A 24742-nucleotide genomic window follows, 5' to 3' on the forward strand; every position below is an offset into this window, starting at 1 on the left:
AATGAGAGTTGAGGATGATGCGACATGCCATCGCACTTCTCCGTCTGCTAGAAGCGTGAGGACGGTCTGGAGCGTAACGTGGGGGTAAGTCAAAGAAAATATTATTTTTTTTAATCGCGATTAGAGCTGAAGCCTCGTGGTTTGGAAATAGTTTATGTGGTTTTAAAGAGCTATAACGACTTCGTCCCAAGACTTTATAATGTTTGAAACTGAGGTGTTGAGAGATATGCATGCTGCACATGTGCATTGGGATATTTAACTGCCATTAACACATGCATGACAGTACAGTGACAGCAACAAGACATGCAGTTCCACTGGTGTGTTACAGCTGCTCAGGCTTCTTCTTTTACCAGAGTTTTTCTTTAGGTAGTTTTTCTAAAAAAAAAAAAAAAAAAAAAAAAACCATTAAAAAAAAAAAAAAAACAGACAAACAAATAGACAGGTTACTTGACATTGATAACATATAATTATCAGTTTATCATAAGGAAACATAAAGACACTTAAAGGAGTTTTTAATAGCCTAACTCATACGATATGTCTTTCTGTGATGCACACTTCATGTTATGATTGACAGCTATGATTAACTGATCCACTTGTTTTGCAAACCACTCATATCATAATCATCCTCATCACCTACTTTAGTAATTCAAGCCATGCTGGTGTTAGTCACACTTTTATGTGATTACTGCATCTTACAAATACAGAAGGGACATGTTACATTATTGTTATTAATAATACTTTTTTACACCCACTGTAAACGTTTCTCTTTGAGCTTTGGTAAGGGGTGTCTGAAATGCAAGTTTATGCACAACTGCCAGCCTGCATGAGATGTTCTTAAAGGGATAGTTCACCCAAAAATTGAAATCCTGTCATTATTTACTCACCCTCATGTCGTTCCAAACTTCGTAACACAGATGAAGATATTTTTAATGAAATCTGAGCGATTTCTGTTCCTCCATTAACAGCTACGCAACTACCACATAGAGATCGTAAAACTAATTTTCTGAAGAGACTCGATCGCTTTATATGATGAACAGACTGAATTCAGGCTTTTATTCAGGCCCATAAACATTAATCAGCGAACATAAACAAAAAAAGCTCAACCGAACCTGCTTGACACACAAGAATGAACCTCATTGGTTCTTGCTGAAGCTCAAAAGTGCTGCGTAACAAGAGAATGAACCTCATTGGTTCTTACATGTCAAGCTAACTTGCTTGAGCCTCTGTTTACCACAACTGATGTGTGCGTTGATGAATGTTTATATGTGAATAAAAACCTAAATTCAATCTGTTGCTTATATAAAGCGATCGAGTCTCTTCAGAAAATTTGGACTAAACCGCTCGATTAATATTGGATTAGTATTACGATCTCTTTATGAACTATTTGAAGCTTTAAATGGGTAGTTGCAGTGACTGTCAATGAAGGAACAGAAAGCTCTCAGATTTCATCAAAAATATCTTTAATTGTGTTTCGAAGATGAAAGAAAGTCTTACGGGTTTGGAAGGACATGAGATGTGAGAGGGTGAGAAATTAATGACAGAATGTTTGAGTGAACTATCCCTTTAAGACTCTAGAGACGCTAGCAACTTCAAATACCTGTTTGCTGCTCAACCATGGCTCTTTTTTATCTGCCCTTTTAATACAATTAATTTGTTTGACAGAAACTTCTCTTAAAGGGATAGTTCACCCAAAAAGTTAAATTCTGTCATCATTTACTCACCCACAAGTTATTCCAAACCTGTATTAATTTCTTTCTTCTGATGAACAATGAACAAAAAGGGTGGCTGACCGCACACTGATCCACTCAAGACTGGAAAAGTCTACAAAAACATTTATTTTATTTTATGATATGAGTACGCTACACGGTATAAAACAAATAGACACTGAAGATAGCACTGTACTGAAGATAGCAATGTGCTGAAACGTTTGCTTGCTGGTGTCTATTTGTTTTTAACTCGCGTGCACTTTGCACTTTTTGCACGATGCAATTTATAAAATAAAAAAATGTTTTTGTAGACTTTTCCAGTCTTGAGTAGATCAGTGTGCACTGTGCGGTCAGCCGCCCTTTTTGTTCATTCCTCAATATACCATTGGCTCTACGCACCTGTAGTATAAGGACTTTTTTCCTGTTTGGAGCGCTACATATTTTTTCTAGTTTCTTCTGATGAACAAAAGAGAAGATATTTTGAAGAATATGTTGATGGACCCCACTGACTTCCATAGTATGGAATTCAGATGTGTTCATCAGAAGAAAGAAATTCATTCAGGTTTGGAACAACTTGAGGGTGAGTAAATAATGACAGAATTAAATTTTTTGGGTGAAATATCCCTTTAATGAGCCTTTTAACTGACCGAGTTCTTCTGTGCTCTAAATCACTCACAAGTCTTTTTATAGTTTGATATTCTCTATTCAGTTTTCACAAAATATTGCACCATTTCATGCTTTCATCTTCAGACAGATCTTTCTTTCTCTATATTGCATGAGAACTGTGACTTGCTTAATAATGTGGAACAACCTTTTTAAGTACGTTTTCCATTTGCCTAAGTAGACCTGGCAAACTACAAACCTCTCTGAGATTGATACCAGTTATCCAAAAGATGTGAGGAATAAAACAAACAATTTATTTGAAAAGCTAAAATCTGAATGTTTATTGTACTGAAATGTCACTTGCATAGGCTAATAGTTTGGAACACAGTATATGCCTTTTCAATGTGAGCATGCCACTTACTTGTCTTAATTTCTTTCTTTGATAAATAGCTGAGGAGTGAAAATGGATAAAAAAAATGAAAAGAGTGAAGCCAAAGGTAGGTTTTTAGTGTTGTGTGTTTATATAATTGACAATTTTTCAGCCCCCATTGCATATCATGTTTATTGGCAACATTTACAGACTTTCAGCTGTTTGCAATGAACAAATCAAACAAAGGTATTGAAATTGCTCAACACAACAAATGTTTCAAGTGGTTTCCCCAAATTCAACTGAAAATGCAACTTTTAATGATTATTCAGTCCCCTGAAAAGAATCCCTCACAACAGCACAAATCTGTCAGAACAGGCGTCGTCTCAAGCACACCTGATGCAACTAATCAAGGGCTTCATTAGTTGCACCAGGTGTGCTTGAGCTAGAACACATAAATATCTGAACTGGCTCGGTTTGTTGAGTGTCACGATTGACTGCATGTTATAAATATGTTTAAGTCAAAAGACCCAAAAGTGCTCAAAAAATCATATAAATAAGCCACAGAAGTTTGGGATTCTGTTCTGTGGAGCGATGAAACAAAACTGGAACTTTTCAGCCCTATGGATCAGCGGGTCTGGATGAAGAAGAATGAAGCATATGCTGAAAAGAACACACGGTCTACAGTTCAGCATGTGGAGCTCGGTGATGCTCTGGGGCTGCTTTACATCCTCTGGCACTGGAAACCTGCAGCGTGTGGAGGGCAAGTTGGATTCATTGAAGTATCAGGAAATCCTAGAAGAAATGCTGTCTGTGAGGAAGCTGAAGCTGAAGCCACATGCATTGGACCTTCCAACAGGACAATTATCCCAAGCATACCTCAAATTCCACCAAGGTTTGTTTGCAGAAGAAGTCCTGGAAGACTCTACAGTGGCCATCACAGTCACCTCACTTGAACACCATAGAAAATCATCTCGTTTGCAGCAGGTCATAACAGCAAATGGATGTTCTACTTAGTACTAAAGATGCTTTCCATGAAGGGGTTGAATATTTTTGAGACGGCAGAAGTCATTAAAAGTTGCTTTTCCAGTCGAATTTAGAGACACTTATGTTTGATTTTTATTATTACAAACGGCTGAAAGTCTGCAAATCTTGCCAATAAACCTGATTTGCCAATCATTTTGATTACAACTGTTTGTTTGTGTGTATATATATATATATATATATATATATATATATAATATAATATAATATAATATAATATATATATATATATATATATATATATATATATATATATATATATATATATATATATATATATATATAGCCTATATATTAGCGTTTAATGAAAATTTTACTTCTTTCTGTAGAAATACATTTTTAAAACCAGGATCATTTTATTTTTATGTTTCCCAGGAAGAAGCATATTTTTCATTAAATGCTAAGTTTTCTTTACCAAAAAAGTTATAAGAATTTACAATAATTTATTACGTTTTTTAAGCAGTAATACCCTGAAATTATACAGCTATCTCTTTGACCGCTGTACATATGATACATTTGCTTTCATTTTTTTTCAAGGGAAAGGAGGAAATAAACCTCCTCAGTCCGATAAACCTTCTCAGTCTGACAAACCAGAGGGCTTTTTACAAGTAGAAAGGTATGAAGCAATTTTATTTAAGCACATTTTTATTTTAGAAAGCAAAGATGATAAATAAAATCACATGTTTCTATATGGTGGCTCAAATTCTGTATTTGATAAACCTAACATTTTGTTAAACTTCTTTTGTATAATATCTGTGAAGTTTCAAAAACTTGTGCTTCGTAAACATTTGTAAAGGTTACTAAACTTGTGTTTTGAAAACATCTATAAAGTTTCATAATCCCTTTTCATTTGTTAGGTTCCGTAACGTGTTGTTTTAGTAAATGTCTGAATTTTTATAAACTTGTTTCATAAAACTTAGCAAATTTGTGTTTTGTAAATATCTGTTAAGTGTCATAGTCCGTTTTTATTTAAATTCTGTAACGTGTTGTTTTATTAAACGTCTATAAAGTTTTGTAAACTTAATTCATAATCCTGTGAAAATTTAGCGAACTTGTGTTTTGTAAACATCTGTCATAAACTTGTTTCATTTAAGTTCTGTTACTTGTTGTTTTAGTAAACATCTGTAAAGTTTCGTAAACTTGTTTCGTAGGCCCTGTTCACACCTGGTATTAAGATGCGTTTTGGTCGATCGGATCACAAGTTGATGACGCTAAATACGGGTGTAAACGGGGTCTAAAATGTTTCAAGCTTGTCAACTTTTAACCACTTCCAGATGTACACTACCGGTCAAATGTTTTAGATCAGTAAGATTTTTAATGTTGTTAAAAGAAGTCTCTTCTGCTCACCAAGGCTGCATGTATTTGAAAAAACAAAAACAAAAAACAGTAATATTGTGAAATATTATGACAATTTAAAATGACTGTTTTCTATTTTAATATATTTTAAAATGTAATTTATTCCTCATCATTTTCAGCATCATTACTCCAGTCTTCAGTGTCACATGATCCTTCAGAAATCATTCTAATATGATGATTTGATGCTCAAGAAACATTCATTATTATTTTCAATGTTGAAAACAGTTGTGCAATTAAAAACAAAATGAAAGTTCAAAAGAACTGCATTTATTTAAAATATAATCTTTTCTAACATTATAAATGTCTTTACTGTAACTTTTGATCAATTTAACTCATCATTGATGAATAAAAGTATTTTATCATTTATTTCCCCCAAACATAAAATAAAAATTCTTACTGACCCCAAACTTTTGAACGGTAGTGTTTAATGTTACAAAAGCTTTCTATTTCAGATAAATGCTATTATTTTGAACTTTCTATTCATCAAAGAATCCTGAATTAAAAATGTAAAAAACTGTTTTCAACATTGATAATAATCATAAATGTTTCCTGAGCATCAAGTGATTTCTGAAGGATCATGTGACACTGAAGACTGGAGTAATAATTCAGCTTTGATCACGGGAATAAATTACACTTTACTATATATTCACATAGAAAACAGCTGTTTTAAATTGTAATAATATTTCACAATATTATTATTATTATTATTTTTAATCAAATATAGGCAGCCTTGGTGAACAGAAAAGTCTTCTTTTAAAAACATTAAAAATCTTACCTATCTAAAACTTTTGATCGGTAATGTAGTCGAAAACGCATTTGACCGGATTGCTTTCATGGCCGAATGTGTTCGAACAGCCACAAAAGACGCCTACTCTCCTCCTTCTGACCTAATGCGTAAACATTATGGGAAGCGCTAGCCAGACGGGATTTAAACTTTGTCGGCTGAAGACCCAAGTTTAGTTTAAAGACGAAAAACGTATCTGTCAAATTTAGCTAACTTGTGTTTTGTAAACATAATGTGTCATAAACTTGATTTTCATCTGTTAAGTTCTTTAACATGTTTTAGTAAATGTCTGTAAAGTTTCTCAAACTTGTAATAGTGTTGTGTAAAACTGTTGCCTAACTTTTGGCTATCTAGAATACCGAATTTCAACCTCCTGCCCAAATCCATAAAGAGAAGAGTTTATGCCCTAAAGAGGCTCCAGCTCCAGAGTGCCAACATAGAGGCGAAGTTCTACGAAGAGGTCCATGAGCTTGAGAGGAAGTATGCTGGCCTTTACCAGCCTATGTTTGACAAGGTATGCAAACGAATCCCTGTAGTACCAATTATCTGTTTAAACTCGCTCGGTGCAAGTTAGTTCAGAGCTGGTTTACTTAAAGTCCCCCTGTAGTCAATAATGTATCCCTTAAAACTAATCTTTGATCACCAAAATGACATATTTAAATGTTTTTTTCCTTGATTAAAAAATGATTCATGCCTTAAAATAGCTTGAATGTAAATCTACACCCCTGCCTCATTTAGTATATGCGGTTCTATGAATATGCAAATTTAGCCCCGCCTCCACTCACTCACTCCAGCTCAGAGATCCACTCGTTGACGATCACACGTTGACCTGATTGGTTCCAAGGTAGTTTGTGACGTCAGAAACACCAGCGATTTCAAACCACGTTTTTGAGACTGTCTTTGGTTCACTGCAGTTTTAAAGAGAAAATACTCAGCAATGGTGTTGACTTATGCATTTGTACATGGTTTGTCTTAAAGCTTATTAAAAACATCACACAGACGTATAAACAACATTGTGTATGGTCACAATATGAGTGTTTAAGTCAACAAAGAGCCGACTGGTCTCATTCAAGCATGGCCATTTCCTTGGCTGGTGATGAGCTAGTAGTTCAACTTTTACCCACAATGCATATAAAGGGAAGCCAACCTTCCTGTTACAGGCCTGTCCAAAGAAATATTTTCAAGACCAGCATGAAACAGAATTATAAAAAATGTCTTTGTACAGGCAAATATGCTTCAGTTTTGTCTTACATAATTGTTTGCGAATTGATTGCTATGAGTGTTGTGCCCTTGAAATGTTGTTGTCACATAACACAATGCTTCTGTGTTCAGAGACGGGAGATTGTGACTGGTGCTGTTGAACCCACAGATGAGGAATGCGAATGGCAAAGTGACAAGGAGGAAGACGAGCTTGCTGTAAGTTGATACTTGTGAGAATCCTGAAACCACATCATATCAATTGCAAATACCTATTTTCTTGGCAAACCTTTCTATGGAAGCCCTGAGCTATTGAACTTCTCATTTAGAGATTGCGTGCTAATGGTCGATTTTATAAACCGAATTACACCCACAGGCAGATTTGCAGAAAAAAGCTGCTCTGGAGGAGAAGCAGGCAGATTCAGCCAGCGCCGTTGATCCGAAAGGAATCCCGGATTTCTGGCTCACCATCTTTAAACATGTGGATATGCTTGGAGAAATGCTGCAGGTGAACTTTCACATTACTTCTGCTTAATGTTTTCGCCAAAGCTTTTGCAGAAGACATGTTTACATCGCAGTCAGATTCAGATTCGGACAGGTTTCAGGTTTGGGGTCATTTTCCTTATTTTTTTAATGAGTTCCTTTTGATTAGAGGGAAAAATATTTGCTAATATGGTTTTTAATGTGAATTTTAAATAGATTTTAATGGTATTTTGGTGAAATAATAAAGCAATAAGCTACGCATTAAGGCCCTGATGTACTCACTGCAAAGTTATTTTTCAAAAAAAATAAAAATTGGAGGGGTAAAAAGAAGTTTGAAATGCGTGACCAGCGAAACTGTTAGCAAACATCCCAACGACACCCACACTGCTGAGAACGACGTTTAGATGAATCCCTAAATATGAGTTGCACGCTTTCCTTTCCTTTCAAAAACAAAATAACCACACAACAAAAATGAGAGCGGTGAGAAAACAACAGTTAAGAAAGCATCTGATCATAGCGAGCTCTGCAATTCGCCACTCCAGTCAAGTCACGTCACGTTTAATTATATACCACTTTATGCAATATATTGCTTTAAATCAAACAGCTTTACAGTATTAAACATGAAAAAACAGTATCAGTGTCGCTTTCAATTACAATTACAACTTCACTTTCTACTATAAAGCGACTTCATGTTCATGTTTTTACTCGTGGCCGTCTGACCTCGAGGGACTGAACAGAAGAACTAAACCAAAAAAGATTTCCATGTTAAAGAAGGCGGGGCCTCAGAGCCACACCTACCTGTTACATCATCACCACTGACCAATGGTAGTTCGCTCTGGCAAGCTGGTCCGAACTCCCGAAACGAACACCAAACAAAGCAAGTTTTGGCCTGATTTTGTTTGAAATGACGTCACACCAGTTATTTATTCGATTTCGCTTGAAGTGAATTTGCCACAGTTTAGGGCTTTTGTTATGAACAACATGAACTACTGGCCAATAATACTAATATTATCATTACACATTTTATCATAATAACAATAATAATACATATTTTAACTGTAGAGTCACTGTGGCCAGATTTTGGAGCTAGAGCTATACATTTTATAACAGATAAACATTGCATTTTATTGGACAGTCCTGCCTTTGTGTTTTTTTGTTTTTGTTTTTTAAAGGTATAGCGGGGGATTTTCCCGAATTTTAGAAAAGAACCGCCCTCTCCACTTTTTGAAAAAATGCAAATGCGCAACACTGTACCTGCTCCCGAGAGGGAACGCCTATTAAACATGTGCACGAGAGAGCATGCACGAGCTAATCATAGCTTACATTAACTTTTATTAGCAGTGATTTAAATGGATTTCTCCAAATAGCATGCCAAACTTTACCTGTCAAGAAACTTCGCGACTGAGGCATCAGTGGGAAGCCCAACCTGTGTTTTCAGCGCACGCCATCGTGTGAATCGTGTGCACGAGCACGTACGACGGCCTTACGTAAACATATCACCAGAATGATTGACACTTAGGAGGACCAATAGTCTTGATGATCCACCCGGAAAAAGAAAATCCTCCGCTATACCTTTAAGTAAGCTCACTTAAGGACTTGTTTATTTAGATTTTACCAGACAAAGTATTATAATTTTTATAATATGTGCATTTAAAATATCTTGCGTAATTTTAAACTGCTCTATTTTTAGTTTGGTTTTTGTTTTGTATTTACGCAGCTCTTGTGTAACGTTTAACTTTGCTCTTGCCATGAAAATAGCCTCAGCTGCTGACATGTCATTAAAAATGTTAGTCCTATTAACTACTATAAGGACATTGCATAAATCAATGATGACTGCTTTGACCCTTTGCATAAAGGGTTGATGTGGTTTTTACAGGATGTGGTTTTTGTGACAGGAAGCCCTTAGAGGATATGCAAGTTTGTATCGGTACATGCACAGTTCACATGTAATTTGATTATGTTGTCATTTAATGTATAATTTTCTTGATTTCATTTAAATAATCAAGTGATCAGTAGGACTGTACAGAGTCTGTATCCTCAGAGTCGGTATTTTGCGGATTCTCTCAGCCATGTTTCTTCCATTCCACACAGTGATTTCCGAAGTTGAATCCATGCCGGCTTAGGCTAACCCTCCTGGGATCTTTTTTGTTTCCTGTAGGAGCATGATGAGCCAATCCTGAAACACTTGCAGGACATCACTGTGAAGTTTTCTGAGCCTGGACAGCCAATGGTTTGTCAAACCAGCTAAACTAGCCTCTGTTTACTTATAAACCCATATATACAGGTATCAATTTTGATATTGTTCAATTGTTTGTCAAAAAAACAGAGTTTCACGTTAGAGTTCCACTTTGAGCCAAACAGTTTCTTCAGTAACTCGGTCCTCACTAAAGTCTACAAGATGAAATCAGAGCCGGACGCAGAAGATCCATTCTCTTTCGAGGGGCCGGAGATCGTGGACTGTGAAGGGTAAGATGGAAAACTAGTTAGTGGTGCTTTCTAATACAAATCCTAACCAAAAGTCTTTAAGTATATACCCTACCAATCAAAGGTTTGAAATTCAGTTTTTTTTTATTTATTTATTTTTTAAAGAAATCTCTTGTGCTCACCAAGGCTGCATTTATCTGATCAAAATACAGTAAAACAATAATATTGTGCAGCAAAGGTGTGTAGGCACCTATTGTAATCGTTGGCGTTCTTCTTCTTCCGCTCAAAGTCTATGGCAGCCCATAAAACCTCTTGTGGGAAAGTTGTGAAATTTGGCACACATTTAGAGGACAGTCTGTATTATAACCATAGCAAATTTGGAGTCTCTAATTCAAACCCTCTAGCGCCACCAACTGTTCAAATGTGTACTCACGTTTTTGCTAATATCTTTTGAACTGTAAGGGCTAGAAACCTCAAGACGATTCGATCGCACCCTAGAAATTTTCCGAAATTGAACCAGATCATCTTCAGAACATGGCAACAAAAAGTTATGGAATTCAAATTGATTTGTCAAACCATTCTTACGCACAAATGAATTCGACGAAGAGCACGCCAAAATGCCACTGTACCACTGTATATCACTGTATTTACTTATTTTAAACGCATAAAACATCTTAATTATTCCAGGTAGTGTAGAATTGATTTAGCATGAATGACACATCAATTTGTGGCTTGTTTGGGAGAGAATTAAACATTTTCACTTGGCATTTACATTTGATTCTGTTCTTTACATAAATCTGGACTAACAGTGTTTCTAAATTATGCATTTTTCCATTTTTTGTTTTTTTAGTTGTAAGATTGACTGGCAAAAAGGCAAAGATGTGACAGTAAAAATTGTTAAAAAGAAACAGAAACACAAAGGAAGAGGGACCATTCGGACTGTCTCCAAAGAGATTCCACAAGATTCATTCTTCAACTTCTTCTCTCCGGTTAAATGTAAGTTACACTGCAGCAACAAATTCATCATTTTGAACCTTTTGGTTGAATTTAGTAGTTTTATTATTTCGTTTGGATTTGGTTTCCCAGGCAGAAGAATAGAGAATCACCATAAACTGTAGAACAAAAGATTAAGCCTCATCTTAGTTTGAGAAACAATCTAAACAGATCTCATAGTTTAGCATTACGAGAGTGTGACAGACTGAGTCATTTGGTCTTGTTGGTATGATTGAATTAGACTGAAATCTTGGGATTAAGATAATTGAGTGTGTTTTCAAATGGATTGGCATCTTTTCTTGTTTAATGGCGTTTCATTAAAAGGCTCTTGAAATATGATTTATATCAGGTAGTGAATTGGTTTGGTTTATTGAATTGGTTTGTTGATTTTTCAAAAATATGATTGGATGATCATAAGATTTTACAGTCCATTTTAGGGTTGCATCTTGTGACCTCACTTCCTGTTTGTTGGTAGTTTAGATGTCTTTGGTCCATGTTGCGTTCATATTTCAGTGGAACCGCACCAGAGTTCGTTTGGAAGTGGTCCGAGACCCTATGAAAAGGTGCGTCTCGATCCGCTTGTTTGGTGGAAGCATTCACACTAACAGAGCAATCGCACCAGAATTAGTTTTAATTAAACCAAACTTGCCAAGTGTGAAAACACCCCCTAAGGCCATGTCCACACTAATACGTTTTCGTTTAAAAACACACTGAGACGGCGTTTTTATTCATGAAAACGAAGCTTTTTTGAAAACGCACTCCAAAGTGGATACATTTGAAAACCCTGTTTTCACGTGGTAGTGTGGACTGTGAAACCGGTGGTATTTAAAAACGATGACGTAAATTTAGTCATGTGACGCATATTGTACCAATAGATATTCATGTTTATACCAGTATTGTGCCTGCTATGTGCTATTCACTTTCACACTGTTGCTAAAAATATTCTACATTGCACACTCTTCATATCACAGTCCTGCAAAGATGACAGAATTTACTCACATTTGCTGTCCTGTGGCAATACATGAGAGCAGTCGCGTTTTAGACCAAACATATGGTGACTGCGTGCGACCTGGACCGCATCAGTGAATACTAAATAAAATTATCCTGTCAGAAGAATTGCGCAATAACTTCCTTAAGTAAGGAGAATTTAGTGTTTCAGGCGTTTTTCAGAAGTTTCTCATCCACACTGAAACGCCTGAAAACGCTAGTGTGGGCGGAGAGCGTTTATAAACGAAAACGCCGTTTTCAAATGTATCTGGATTAATGTAGACGTAGCCTAAGTGTTTCAGGTCATGAGGAATATCAGCCTTAAAGGTCCACTTGAAACATGCAGCATTATACAATGTCTTGATGTCATTTCCACTTAAACAGGAAGACACAGAGGGACATAACAAGCAGCTCCTCCCTTTTTTAAAATAGCCAATAGCATTTAGTTTATATCACGGTGCGGCCAGAGCCGTTGAGCTCGGGGAAAAAGCAGCAGCTTCCTTTCTAATCTCGAACCGTTTCTCCTCCTGATCTCCTCCATATTGTTGTAATATATAGCTTTCTGTGTAAAACTCAAATGGGTCTTAGCATGACACTAATGTGAAACCAGACTTCATTCGCCCCAATGGAAAGCATATTTACTCTGAATCGTTCCCTATCCCCTATATAGTGCACTGTGCCATTCATCATGTAGAAAATAGTAAATGTGTGAACAAGTGACCGGTTTTAGCCGCAGCTTCAGCATCTATTTATGATGTAAGGGGCGGGACTCTTCAGATTCTAGAGAGCATTTGATTGGACATAAAATCTGATGAGAAGCTGAAGTGCAGAGTGATGTCATCAAATCACTGCTCCATGTTGGCGGAAGTGAGAGACTGAGTTTTAATGCCTATATTTTCTAATTAATAATTTTTTCATTGTTTTGAATCTGATAGATGCCTGATAGATATCAGTAAGGCTAACATATTCATACTAAAAGCCAAAAAAACTTCAATTGTGGTGTCATGGGGACTTTAAAAACTGTGAAATTTCTCTCAAATTCTATTTTTGATGGCATACACACGTTTAATTAGATGCTACAAAATTACTTTTTAGTGTTTTCTGGACAGCAGGGGGCGTCACACAATTATGTTTGTCTGGATTGGTGGACTATCCACTGGGGGGCAAATGCTTCCAACTCAGAACTATTTTGTATGTAATACAAACTTCCTCCAGGTGGCGCTTGACAGCTCAGCTTGTTCATCTTCAGCAGTGGTCTGGACAAAAATACACCTCAATCAAATTTTTGGCCCCACTTTATATTAGATGTCTTGAACTACTATGTACTAACCTTTAAATTAATCATTTGATACAGTGCACTTGTGTACATGCATGTTTTTACATTGTACGTATATTTAAGATACCGTAATATAGTTACAGCTGTAATTAATTTCTGTGATGACATCTATAATTACACTGTTGACCTCCTCTTACACCTTAACCCACCCTTAAACCTACCTATACCACCAAACCTGTCCCTAACCTTACCCGTATCCCACCTTAATAGCAGTGTAGATATTTAATTAACACAATAACTACATTGTCCTTTTTTTACATAGTACATAGTAGTTAAAGACACCCAATTAAAAACAAAAATGTGACCAAATTTTTAATAGTCAATGAATTGAAAATAACAGTTAACGGTTAAAGCAGGAATATTGACAGAATACCTGATTAATTAGGGACAGCAACAATATAATCATAATAATAATCAGGGTTTGAAATGAACTTTTCACTCACCAGCCAACTCAAGTGACCAGCCATTGAGAACTTCTACTAGCCAAAACATATATATGACAAATAAACCAGATTATCAAAGTCACAAATTACATTTAAGTACAGTGCTATGCATAAGTTTAGACACCCATACTAAAGTTGACTAAAAAGAGGAATAAAAAATCATCTTTTGGAAACTGAACTTAATGCCTTAATTAAAAAAATTAGGAAAAATCCAACCTTTAAGGACACCAATTTTCTTTGTGAATGAATAATGTATCGTAAATAAATATTAAAATAGCCCCACATCATCACATAGCCTTCACCATACCTAGAGATTGGCATGGTTTTATTTCAGTTAGCCTAATAGCTGGTTTGATTTGCATTGAGAGATGATCTTATGGAAAGTACTCCATGCCAATCTCTAGGTATGGTGAAGGCTATGTGATGATATGGGGCTATTTTAATTCCAAAGGCCAAGGGAACTTTATCAGGATGCATAGTATCCTGGATCCATGAAGTAACTGGCCTTTAAAAATAAAAATCTGCCTGCCTCTATGGGAATTTAACATAGGGGTGTCCAAACTTATGCACCCTGTATTTTAAGGAAGAACATTTATTTATTTACCATACATTATTCATTCACAAAGAAAATTGGTGTCCTTAAAGGTTGGATTTTTCCTAATTTTTTTAATTAAGGCATTAAGTTCAGTTTCCAAAAGATGATTTTTTATTCCTCTTTTTAGTCAACTTTAGCATGGGTGTCTAAACTTATGCATAGCACTGTATATGTAATATTAAATCTGTATTGCTTTCAGCTTTATGACAGTCAGTCACTGTTTGTGCATAGATTAATAAAAAAATAAAAATAATTCTCTGTGACTTCTCTAATAATTGCCAAAGACGCTTTATGCCCAAAAAAGTGGCGTCAATGAGTTTGAATGAAAGTATTTGATAAAACAGCACAAACGAAAAGAGGAATTGCGATCTAAATTATTTCTCTATATGAAGCATATTTATTCAAGCCACAAAAACAAACCTGTTACTGAAAAATGCACAATACACAATACATACATATGTCCTGTTTGAATGGAAAACTATGATTTAGAAATTTGTTTGCGTATTCTGTTCTGATGAGAACAGTTCATTAATGTGACTGGTGACAATTATATATTTTCCTCAAAACAAAAACCTAGTTGTGTTTGATAATTCAGTGTAGATTTAAACTGACATTTCTTTTTTTAATCAAGACAGAATGTTTCCTAGTGATGCATAGGTTTGCATTTATAGGCACAAATATATATTTCAATCAGATTTTTAAAGAAAATCAGGAAGTAAACAGAGGAGAACCAATAGGGGTCAGTGACCTACGGTTGCGATTGGCTGATTTTAGAAAGTGTGCGGTCAAAGAAAACTGATTTCCGTCAGCCTGTAAAAGTCATTCTCTACAAATAAATAAATATAAATATAGCCCTAAATTTAAGATGTATGTATTTGAATTGCATATGAAAATTGGATTACACCATTTTAACAAACAAATGTGATGCATATTCGTCAGCAATTAAAAAAAAAAATTTTTTTAAATATGCAATAATCAAGTTTGGATATCTATCAAAAAATGAATCTCATACATTTAAACTAATTGAATATTGCTCGTTCCACAGCTAGCCATATTTTAACCATGTTCATACTTTTTTGTGCATTTTTGTTCATTTTCACATCGAACAGCTGTATTATATAATAACAGCTCTATTATATTCTTAGCCATTTTAACCCATTAAAACCGGATCACACATCTGTGTGTGTTTAAGTCCTTTTTCAGCAGGCGTTTTAGGCCTAAATGGGTTAATAAATGCATTTCGAAAATGCTTTTAAACAAAATCATTTTTTTAGTGCCTGTTTCTAACCTGTTCTACTTATGACTGACTCGCAGTCATATTTAGGCCAAGATATGTTTATTGCATGTGTGTGTGTGTGTGTGAAGGTTCTCAATAACACAGGTCAAAGGAAAGCAGTCGCTACAACAGGGCGTTTGATTGTTTGAAGAGATTCTTCAGTTTTTAATAGCAAAACACAGTCAAAAAGCCTTTCATCCCAGCCAAGGAATGTCAGTTGAATTTGTATCTTCAACCGTCATGACATTGCAGTGTTTCCTTCACCTCGAGAAGCCTTCCAAAAATGCTTTGCTTTGAATGCTTTAGATTTTTTAAGCGCTATGTTTCCCGTCAGCCGCGACAGGTAAAGAATGCCGCCCGTCCTGCACACAGACTGTGGGAAAGTGACACGATTACAGTCAATGAACGCGGCGCCGGATGTGTGCAATTTAGCTGTTACTGCGGTGATTTCCACAACATTCCCGTCTTAGGAGTGGCATTTACACTGAAAAGGTTGAACTGAATGATGTAATGCTTTCTGTGTTTCAAGTCACCATTATTTATAGAGCGCTTTATATAATTCAGACTGTTTTGAGGCAGCTTTACAGTGATAACAGGAAAATGATGCATTTCGGCTGTTGAAGTCAGTTCAGTGTTGATCTTGTAAAGATCATCAATTATTAAATTAGTTATTTTCATCTATTAAGCAGTCCTGCAAAAAATGTCATCATCCAGATCAGTTCAGTTCTAGTTCAGAAGAGTCAGTACAGTCCGATCAATAATATTGTTGAATATTAAGTGTCCCCCAATGAAGTAAGTCTTCAAATTGAGAAGAAAGTGGGATTTGCGAAGGTCCACATGAAGAGACGTCTCCTTTGATCAGGACCTTTTCAACGTATGACTTGCGGCTGTATGGCTGAATCTCACAAAACCTGTCAGGAACATGTCTTGCTCATATTTCACACTAAAATAGAAAGAAAATTCGGGACTGTTTTACATTGTTACCCTGTTTTCATGACAAATAACCATTTTCACCCCAAATTCTTATTAACAATAATAAGCAATTTTTGCATTCTGGTATGAAGGAAAATTGAAATACATTTAAATAAAATGTATTAGTGCATCATGGTAGTATTTACTATACTGTTTTAATTTTATTTTTTTAATTATATGATTACATTATATACAGATATATTAGTCTCTAATGCTCTCCAAAGCTGCATTTATTTGATCAAAAATGCAATAAAAACTGTAATATTGTGAAATATTATTGCATTTTAAACCCGTTTTCTATTTTACTATATTGTAAAATGTCATTTATTCCTGTGATTGGCTGATATTTGCGTTAACAAACAGTTGAACAGGTGTACTATATATATATATATATATATATATATATATATATATATATATATATATATATATATATATATATATATTAGGGCTGTCAAACGATTAATCGCGGTTAAGCGCATCCAAAATAAAAGTTTGTTTTTACATAATATATGTGTGTGTACGGTGTATAATTATTTTCTATATATAAATACACACACATGCATGTATATATTTAAGAAATATTTGCATGTATATACTGTGTATATATATTTATATAATATATAATTTATATTATATATAAATATTTTATATATAAATAACACATTTTTCTTAAATATATATGCATGTGTGTGTATTTATATATAGAAAATAATTATACTCCATACACAGACACATATATTATGTAAACACAAACTTTTATTTTGGATGCGATTAATCGCGATTAATCGTTTGACAGCCCTAATATATATATATATATATATATATATATATATATATATATAAAAAAAATCAGAAATACCATAAAATGTATTATGAAATATTATCACAATTTAAATGGTCTGTTTACTATTTCTAGTCCTGTTCTAGTATTAATACTTTTTTCCTTTCTTTTCTAGCGTCACCTGATGGAATGGTGAGTGAGACTTCCTTGCGTTCTCAGTGTTTTGTTGTGTTTGTAAACATGTGAATCATTGCAGTATTCAGTACACGTCTTTTAGCTGCCTACACAAACACACACTGTAGCGCAAGTTTAGAAAACACGTCACGGACAGGAAACACTGAAAGAGTTCTTGCGTCAGTTACGGTCAACTCTTCATATAGTAACGTACATGTGGCTGCTTAAACACAAGTACAGTCATTCCACAAGGATTTGTTAGGTAGCTTCTCTAAACTCAAGCATGTCACACACTGAATGTATTTCATTAATATGAAATGAGGAGATGCTGTTTTCAATCCTGTAATTGTTAAAAGTAAAAGACACCTTTAAGTTTTTAAGTCAACAAAAGTATGCTGTCTGCTCACTGTGTGTTTGTGTCCAGGATGAAGACTTGGACTTCACTCTAGCTGCAGATTTTGAGACCGGGCACTTCTTCCGGGAGAGGGTCATTCCCAGAGCCGTGCTTTATTTCACAGGAGAGGCCTTAGAAGACGACGATAGTGTACGTCCACTCTGTTGACTATTAATCCTGTGAAAAATGTACAAAAAAAAAAATAATGTATGTGTTTGCTCTGCTTTGGCTTAGAGGGTTATGTAGTATTTCATTTTATTGGGATTTATTTTGGAACTTTATTTTAGGTTTGGGTCCTGGGACTGGTCACCTTTTTATTTTTATTCAGTTGATTTTTATCATTTTTAATCACAAATAAATTAACCTCAATGACAATATTGAATTAAATATTCAATATATATCACCCTGTTTCTTTGTTGAATCAAATAGTACATTTGATTTATAATATTTCTGTAATTCCATGCCGTTTTGCAGTTTGAAGAGGAGGATCTTGAAGAGGGAGAGGAGGAGGTGAGACTCATTTGATAGACTGCCTTATTTATTTTTGGGCAATAAAAAATTAAAAAGCAAAATGTTATTGTCATTCAGGACCTGGATGAGGAAGGTGAAGAAGAGGATGAGGGAGATATTGACCCCACGGTGAGAATTTAAATCCTCTGTTTTCCGGTTTCTTAATTTTTTTTTTTTTTTTGCAATTGATTAATTTGAGCAATGTGATTTTTGGGGCGAGATTTCAGTAGGTCACTTAATATTTTTATGTTTTAATTAATTTCTGCAAGTTCTGCTAGGATATTAGGCTGTTTGAAATAGAATACTGGAAAATTAGTACATACTGTATGCTGCTATACTGTATATATATTTATACCATGGTCTGGGTGACCTGACAATGGACACCTCGTCGGGCATTAACCCTTACATATATATATATATATATATATATATATATATATATATATATATATACATATATACATATACATACACACATATATATATATATATATATATATATATATATATATATATATATATATATATATATATATACACACACACACACACACACACACACACACACACACACACACACACACACACACACACACACACACACACACACACACACACACACACACACACATATATCACATCCCTAATATAAATAAATAAAAGTGGTACAATCAGGTTCATTAGTTACCGTTAGTTAGTGTATTAACTAACATGAACTAACCATGAGCAATACATTTGTTACTGTATTTGTTCATCTTTGTTAATGTTAGTTAATAATAAAGCTGTTCATTGTGTGTTCATTTTAGTTCACAGTGGCTTGACTAATGTTAACAAGATTTTAATAAAGTATTAGTAAATGTTGAAATTAACATTAACAAAGAAGATTAATAAATACTGTATAAGTGCAGCTCATTATTAGTGCATGCTAACTAATGTAGTTAATAAACCTTACTGTAAATTGTTACCATATAATATGAGAAACAGTATAAAATAGGCAGCCACAAACATAGTATGCTACACATATGACTTACTGTTTATATTTGAAATCCAGATTTTAATGCAAAAATGTCTCAACTTTTAGCAATTTGAGAAATTTGCATTGTAGGATACATCGTAGTAGTGTTCTGTTCCAAGCAGAGCTGTCTCTGAATACTTAAATAGACTTTTATTGCTAATCTGTGTTTGATTGAAGTGGTCTGGATTGAAAGTGGTCTGATTAACTTGTATGGTGCTCATAATCAGTTGCATGCCTGACGTGTAAACCTGTGTGTTTGTTCCTCCACTTCCCCTTTTACAGGCATAATTCATTTCTCACTTCATGCATTTCTAGGTAAGAGACACCAGAAGGGATGTGGCTCTCTTTCCCATCAATCTTTCCCATCTTCCCTTTATTTTTATTCTAGTCTTTCTCCTCTGCTTTAACTCTTATGTCACTTTCACATGAGAGGGTTGTGTGTGGATCAAAGGTTAACTGACTGTTAAGTTTGGTTTGAAAACAGCGGTCTGGATTTCGGTTCATGTGAACCGCAGTCTGTAGCTGAGTAACTATGTTACTGCTAGTAATTATGTACATTTACATGTGTCTTTGCTAATTGAAAATAGTAATAAAAATAAATGTTATTTTCTTTCATAAAACTTTCTACCGTTCAGATATCAGGTTTTGTTGATGTTAGACGATGATCAATAATGTTTAGTAAAGATGTGCAGCACAACTACTTTCATTAACGTTTAAATAGAACTTTTGTAACAGACTAGTCTAACAAAGATCAAAAAGCAGTCAAAAACGCCTTGTATATGAATATCTATTTGAAATAGCCTACTTAAATCTATGACTCAAACCATCAAATCTCACACTGAATGGGTTATATATAGTCAATGTCTATAAAAAACCTTGTATCTCCAAAAACACAACTTTTCGAAAAATGGGAAAAACACTATTTTTTTTAATAGTTAAACACTATGTTGTCAAATTTGATATTGTGGCTTTATATATGGTCAAACACTTGCATGTGTCATCATATTATTAACATTTTACCAAAATCAAGCTCAAATGGAGTTACGACCAGCGAACTTTGGAGAATAGCGAACTTTGGAGAATATCGAACATGCGTGTTTTTGTCCATCAACAGAACGAGTAACCGTGGCAGTAAGTGCATCGCATTACGTTTTCATCAACTTACAGATTATTGTAAAAATGAAATTCTACGCACAGTACTGGCTATGACTCGATGACAAACACATAAAACATCAGCCTTTATAGTATAGTTACACTGTACTTATTCAAAGAACCAGTCCTTTATTAACCCTTGCATTACAAACAAGCAGAGACGGTCCAAACTGTACAGCACTGTGTCGGTAAGATCCAATGGAGGTACGAGGTTTAGTCACAAGCTCTTTTTAATACTTTTCATTGGTTAAATATCTGCAAAACCCACAGACAGACGTAAAGGGTAACCAATTGTAATGATTTATGAAAAAAATAAAAGGAAATATGGAGACAGCGACGATATATGCGATGTGCTTTCATTGTACATTAAACTTAAGCGTTCAGTTAATCAACGGTAGCCAACATAGACTCATTTATTAAAATCAGCAGGCAGTGCAGGACCAATAGATACAAACTCAATAGCATATTATAAACAGTATTCCTCAAATAAAAGTTGGTAAACATATGTCCACACACCAAGTTAGCGTTGTTCTTTACAATGGCAACCTCTTGTGCATCCGGGTTTGAACACACATTTCGTGAATGAAAAGTAGCTGTAAACAAAAACGGTACTAAAAGCTTGACATGTACCGGCAGCTATACAATATTTAAGGGTGTTCTGTTCATTAAGATATTAATATAGGATCTTGTTGTCAAGCAAAGTTTCCCCTTTAAATCGGTATAAAACGAGTGCATACAAGATCAGAGGTAAAATGAAATTATTTTGTTTTACGCTCCAGGTTGATTTGCAGTAGAAACACAGTTTACTCGAACAGTCTCACACATCCCTACTTTCTAGTAGTACTTTGGTGAAAGTATTTCGCTGAAGTTCCCTGTGAACGTAAGTTTAAAAGCAGATCAGACAGGAGGACACGACAATCAAACTTGGAATTGGACAAACAAAAGTGTGAAAATGACATTTGTGAAGTTTTTCTTAGACATTGACGACTAAACTTCTCAATTCTAAATTAACCTTAAAGGTGAAGTACATAATTTTTTCACAGTAAAATACTTATGGTTAGTCATGACAGATTAACCTCTGGCTTAATAGACTGGTGCAGGTATGACATCAGAACCTTGAAAGACTAATTCACCGATGGTTCCTCCGTGATTTTCCTTTGGGGTTTTATAATAGGCTTTTTCAATTTGCACTATATTGCCAAAAGTTTTGGGACATCTGCATTTACATGCACATAATGACATCCCATTCCTAATCCGTTGGATTTAATATCAAGTTGGCCCACCCTTTGCAGCTGTAACAGCTTCAACTCTTCTGGGACGGCTGTCCACAAGGTTTAGGAGTGTGTTTATGGGTTTTTTGACCATTCTTCTAGAAGTGCATTAGTGAGGTCAGGCACTGATGTTGGATGAGAAATCCTGGCTCACAGTCTCCGCTCTAATTCATCCCAAAGCTGTTCTATCAGGTTGAGGTCAGGACTCTGTGCAGGCCAGTCAAGTTTCTCCACACCAAACTCGCTCATCCATGTCTTTATGGACCTTGCTTTGTGCACTGGTGCGCAGTCATGTTGGAACAGGAACATCCCCAAACTGTTCCCACAAAGTTGAAATTGTCCATAATGTCTTGGTATGCCAAAGCATTAAGAGTTCTTTCACTGGAACTAAGGGGCCAAGCCCTGAAAAACAACCCCACACCATAATCCCCCCTCCACCAAACTTTACACTTGGCACGATGCAGTCAGGCAAGTCCCGTTCTCCTGGCGACTGTCAAACCCAGACTCGTCCATCGGATTGCCAGACAGAGAAGTGTGATTCGTCACTCCAGAGAACACGTCTCCACTGCTCTAGAGTCCAGTGGCGGTGGCTTTACACCACAGCATCCGACACTTTGCATTGCACTTGGTGATGTAAGGCTTGGATGCAGCTGCTCGGCCATGGAAACCCATTCCATGAAGCTCTACGCACTGTTCTTGAGCTAATCTGAAGGCCACACAAAGTTTGGAGGTCTGTAGCTATTGACTCATCAGAAACTGGGCGACTTCTGTGCGCCTCATCATGCGTTGACCCTGCACTGTGAACGTGGCCTACCACTTCGTGGCTGAGTTGCTGTTGTTCCCAATTGCTTCCACTTTGTTATAATACCACTAACAGTTGACCGTGGAATATTTAGTAGTGAGGAAATTTCACGAATGGACTTATTGCACAGGTGGCAACCTATCACATTACCGCTTGAATTCACTGAGCTCCTGAGAGCGACCCATTCTTTCACAGATGTTTGTAGAAGCGTCTGCAAGCCTAGGTGCTTGATTTTATACAACTGTGACCATGGAAGTGATTGGAAAAACCTGAATTCAATGATTTGGAGGGGTGTCCCAATACTTTAAGCAATACAGTGAATGTGTAATATAAAGCCTGTGCTGAACATAACTTGACTATACTTTGACATTTTGTTCTACAACGTAAATAACGCACATCCATAGCGAAAAGACAAATTTTGAAGCAGTTATGTTCATTTTTGAAAACATGCGTTTTTAATAAGAAACTAAATAAGACAGCTTGGGGTGCGAGTGTGTGTAATTTACGCCATTGAACAAAATGTCAGTGTATTAAGTTATATTTACCACAGGCTTTATTTTTCTCATAAATGGATAAAAACCCATTCTCAAACCCCATAGGAAAATCTCAAAGGAACCAGTGGCGAATTAGACTTTCGGGTTCTGACATCATACCTGAGCCAGTCTATTGCATGTTTTGGGGGCGGGACTAACCAATGACAGACAGGGGTGGTGCCAAAACCTTTTTGGAAACAATATTTCTGCAATTACGTTTGATGCAACTACTGGTGCAGAAATTTCATACTTCACCTTTACCAAACCAAGCATGTATTATGAATGAATTAAACTATTGAACTACTTCCCCAGTGCCTGAATTAATACTCTTACTCTTTTATCTCCGCCTTGTTCTTCCAGAAAGACCCTCCTCCTGCAGAGTGCAAACAGCAGTAAGACTCGTGAACGGACAGCCACGGCACAACTCGGCTGTCCGTCAGACAATTCGACGATGTGGATGCAGGCCTAATTTCCTCGTGGACTCGCCACACTAATGCAATAGGAAACCAAACACTGTTTAGGAAATGCATGTTTGTTTATTTCTCTACTGTGTACTTTTACAGAAATGACCTCAGTGTTCTCATTCATAAGTTCCAAAATTTAGCCCACAAATTGCGTAACGTATTAAAGAAGTACTACGTTTTGTTTTTGACTCAGAAACCTTTTCTATATTCGAAATGTTTGCCTAGAGCTGGTGTCTGAGGTCCAGCAAAGATGCCATGTGTTTTGAATTCTTAACCTCCGTTTGCAACCTTAGCCATTTTTGCAGCATAGCTGGTTTATGGACACTCCCCAGATGATATAAACTCCAAGGCATCGTCCAGTGTAGCATCACTCAGGGTTTTTTTTGCCAACAAAATGAGCCTGCTGTCTTCTGGAATTTGACATAACTGAAATTTCCGATAACGCTGTTACAATGTAGTTTATTAAAGTGTTTTGATGTGAATCGTCCTGCTCATTGGTTGCTGGACGATGTGGTTTGAGGTTATAGAATTCTTATGATTTGTCTCCAGGGTTGGGCGTCATCGAATTCCCAATCCTTGCGTGACGTAACGCATATCCATGCCATGCACGTTGACATGGGATTTCAACCATATTTTCTTTCGCCATGTGGTTATGTGTCGAGTTGCTTGCATTCATGCACAGAATTGCATCAGTTACAGTATTGAGAATGTTAACAAGCAGATCTTAAAGCTATTGCAGGTTTACCTTGCGTTTGAACTGTGTGAAAGCCATAGCCTTATCTGGAACTTCTTTGGTTTGTAATGCATTGTTTCCATTTTGTACAAAATAGACAAAGATTCTATTAAATGTTGTGCGACGTGATGCTTGCTCTTTTTTTAAAAAGATTATATAAAAGTGCATGACTGTGAAATCTGACTTCACTTGGTGAATAGAGTTGGAAGAACCCATATCTAAGGACCAGAAAATCATAGAAACCTGCAGGTAGGCTCTCAGTAAGCAATCACCCAGAATGCACTAGCAAATACATAGCAGCAGGTTTAAAATCACTCAGAATGCACCAGCAACCAAATATCAAC

The 24742-nt window shown here is 35.7% G+C and overlaps 1 protein-coding gene across 3 annotated transcripts; it reads left to right on the top strand.

Annotated features, from left to right (window-relative positions):
• nap1l4a (nucleosome assembly protein 1-like 4a) lies at positions 1–24516 on the top strand. Of its 3 annotated transcripts, XM_079859953.1 has the most exons (15): positions 4–84; positions 2760–2806; positions 4258–4336; positions 6215–6374; positions 7193–7276; positions 7434–7565; positions 9699–9770; positions 9867–10006; positions 10815–10960; positions 17526–17542; positions 17949–18068; positions 18393–18428; positions 18507–18557; positions 19726–19758; positions 23562–24516. In XM_079859953.1, exons 2-14 carry the CDS (start codon positions 2773–2775, stop codon positions 19729–19731), a joined length of 1077 nt encoding a protein of 358 aa, XP_079716079.1. In that variant the 5' UTR covers positions 4–84; positions 2760–2772; the 3' UTR covers positions 19732–19758; positions 23562–24516. The 3 variants fall into 3 exon arrangements, with proteins under 3 accessions (XP_079716077.1, XP_079716079.1, XP_079716078.1); XM_079859951.1 differs by lacking the exon at positions 19726–19758 and having other exon boundaries at positions 1–84; XM_079859952.1 differs by lacking the exon at positions 19726–19758 and having other exon boundaries at positions 52–84; positions 2757–2806.
• Positions 24517–24742: the final 226 nt, after the last annotated feature.

This window comes from Squalius cephalus, assembly GCF_949319135.1.
Source record: "Squalius cephalus genome assembly, chromosome: 23".
In the NCBI taxonomy this organism is placed as follows: Eukaryota; Metazoa; Chordata; class Actinopteri; order Cypriniformes; family Leuciscidae; genus Squalius; species Squalius cephalus.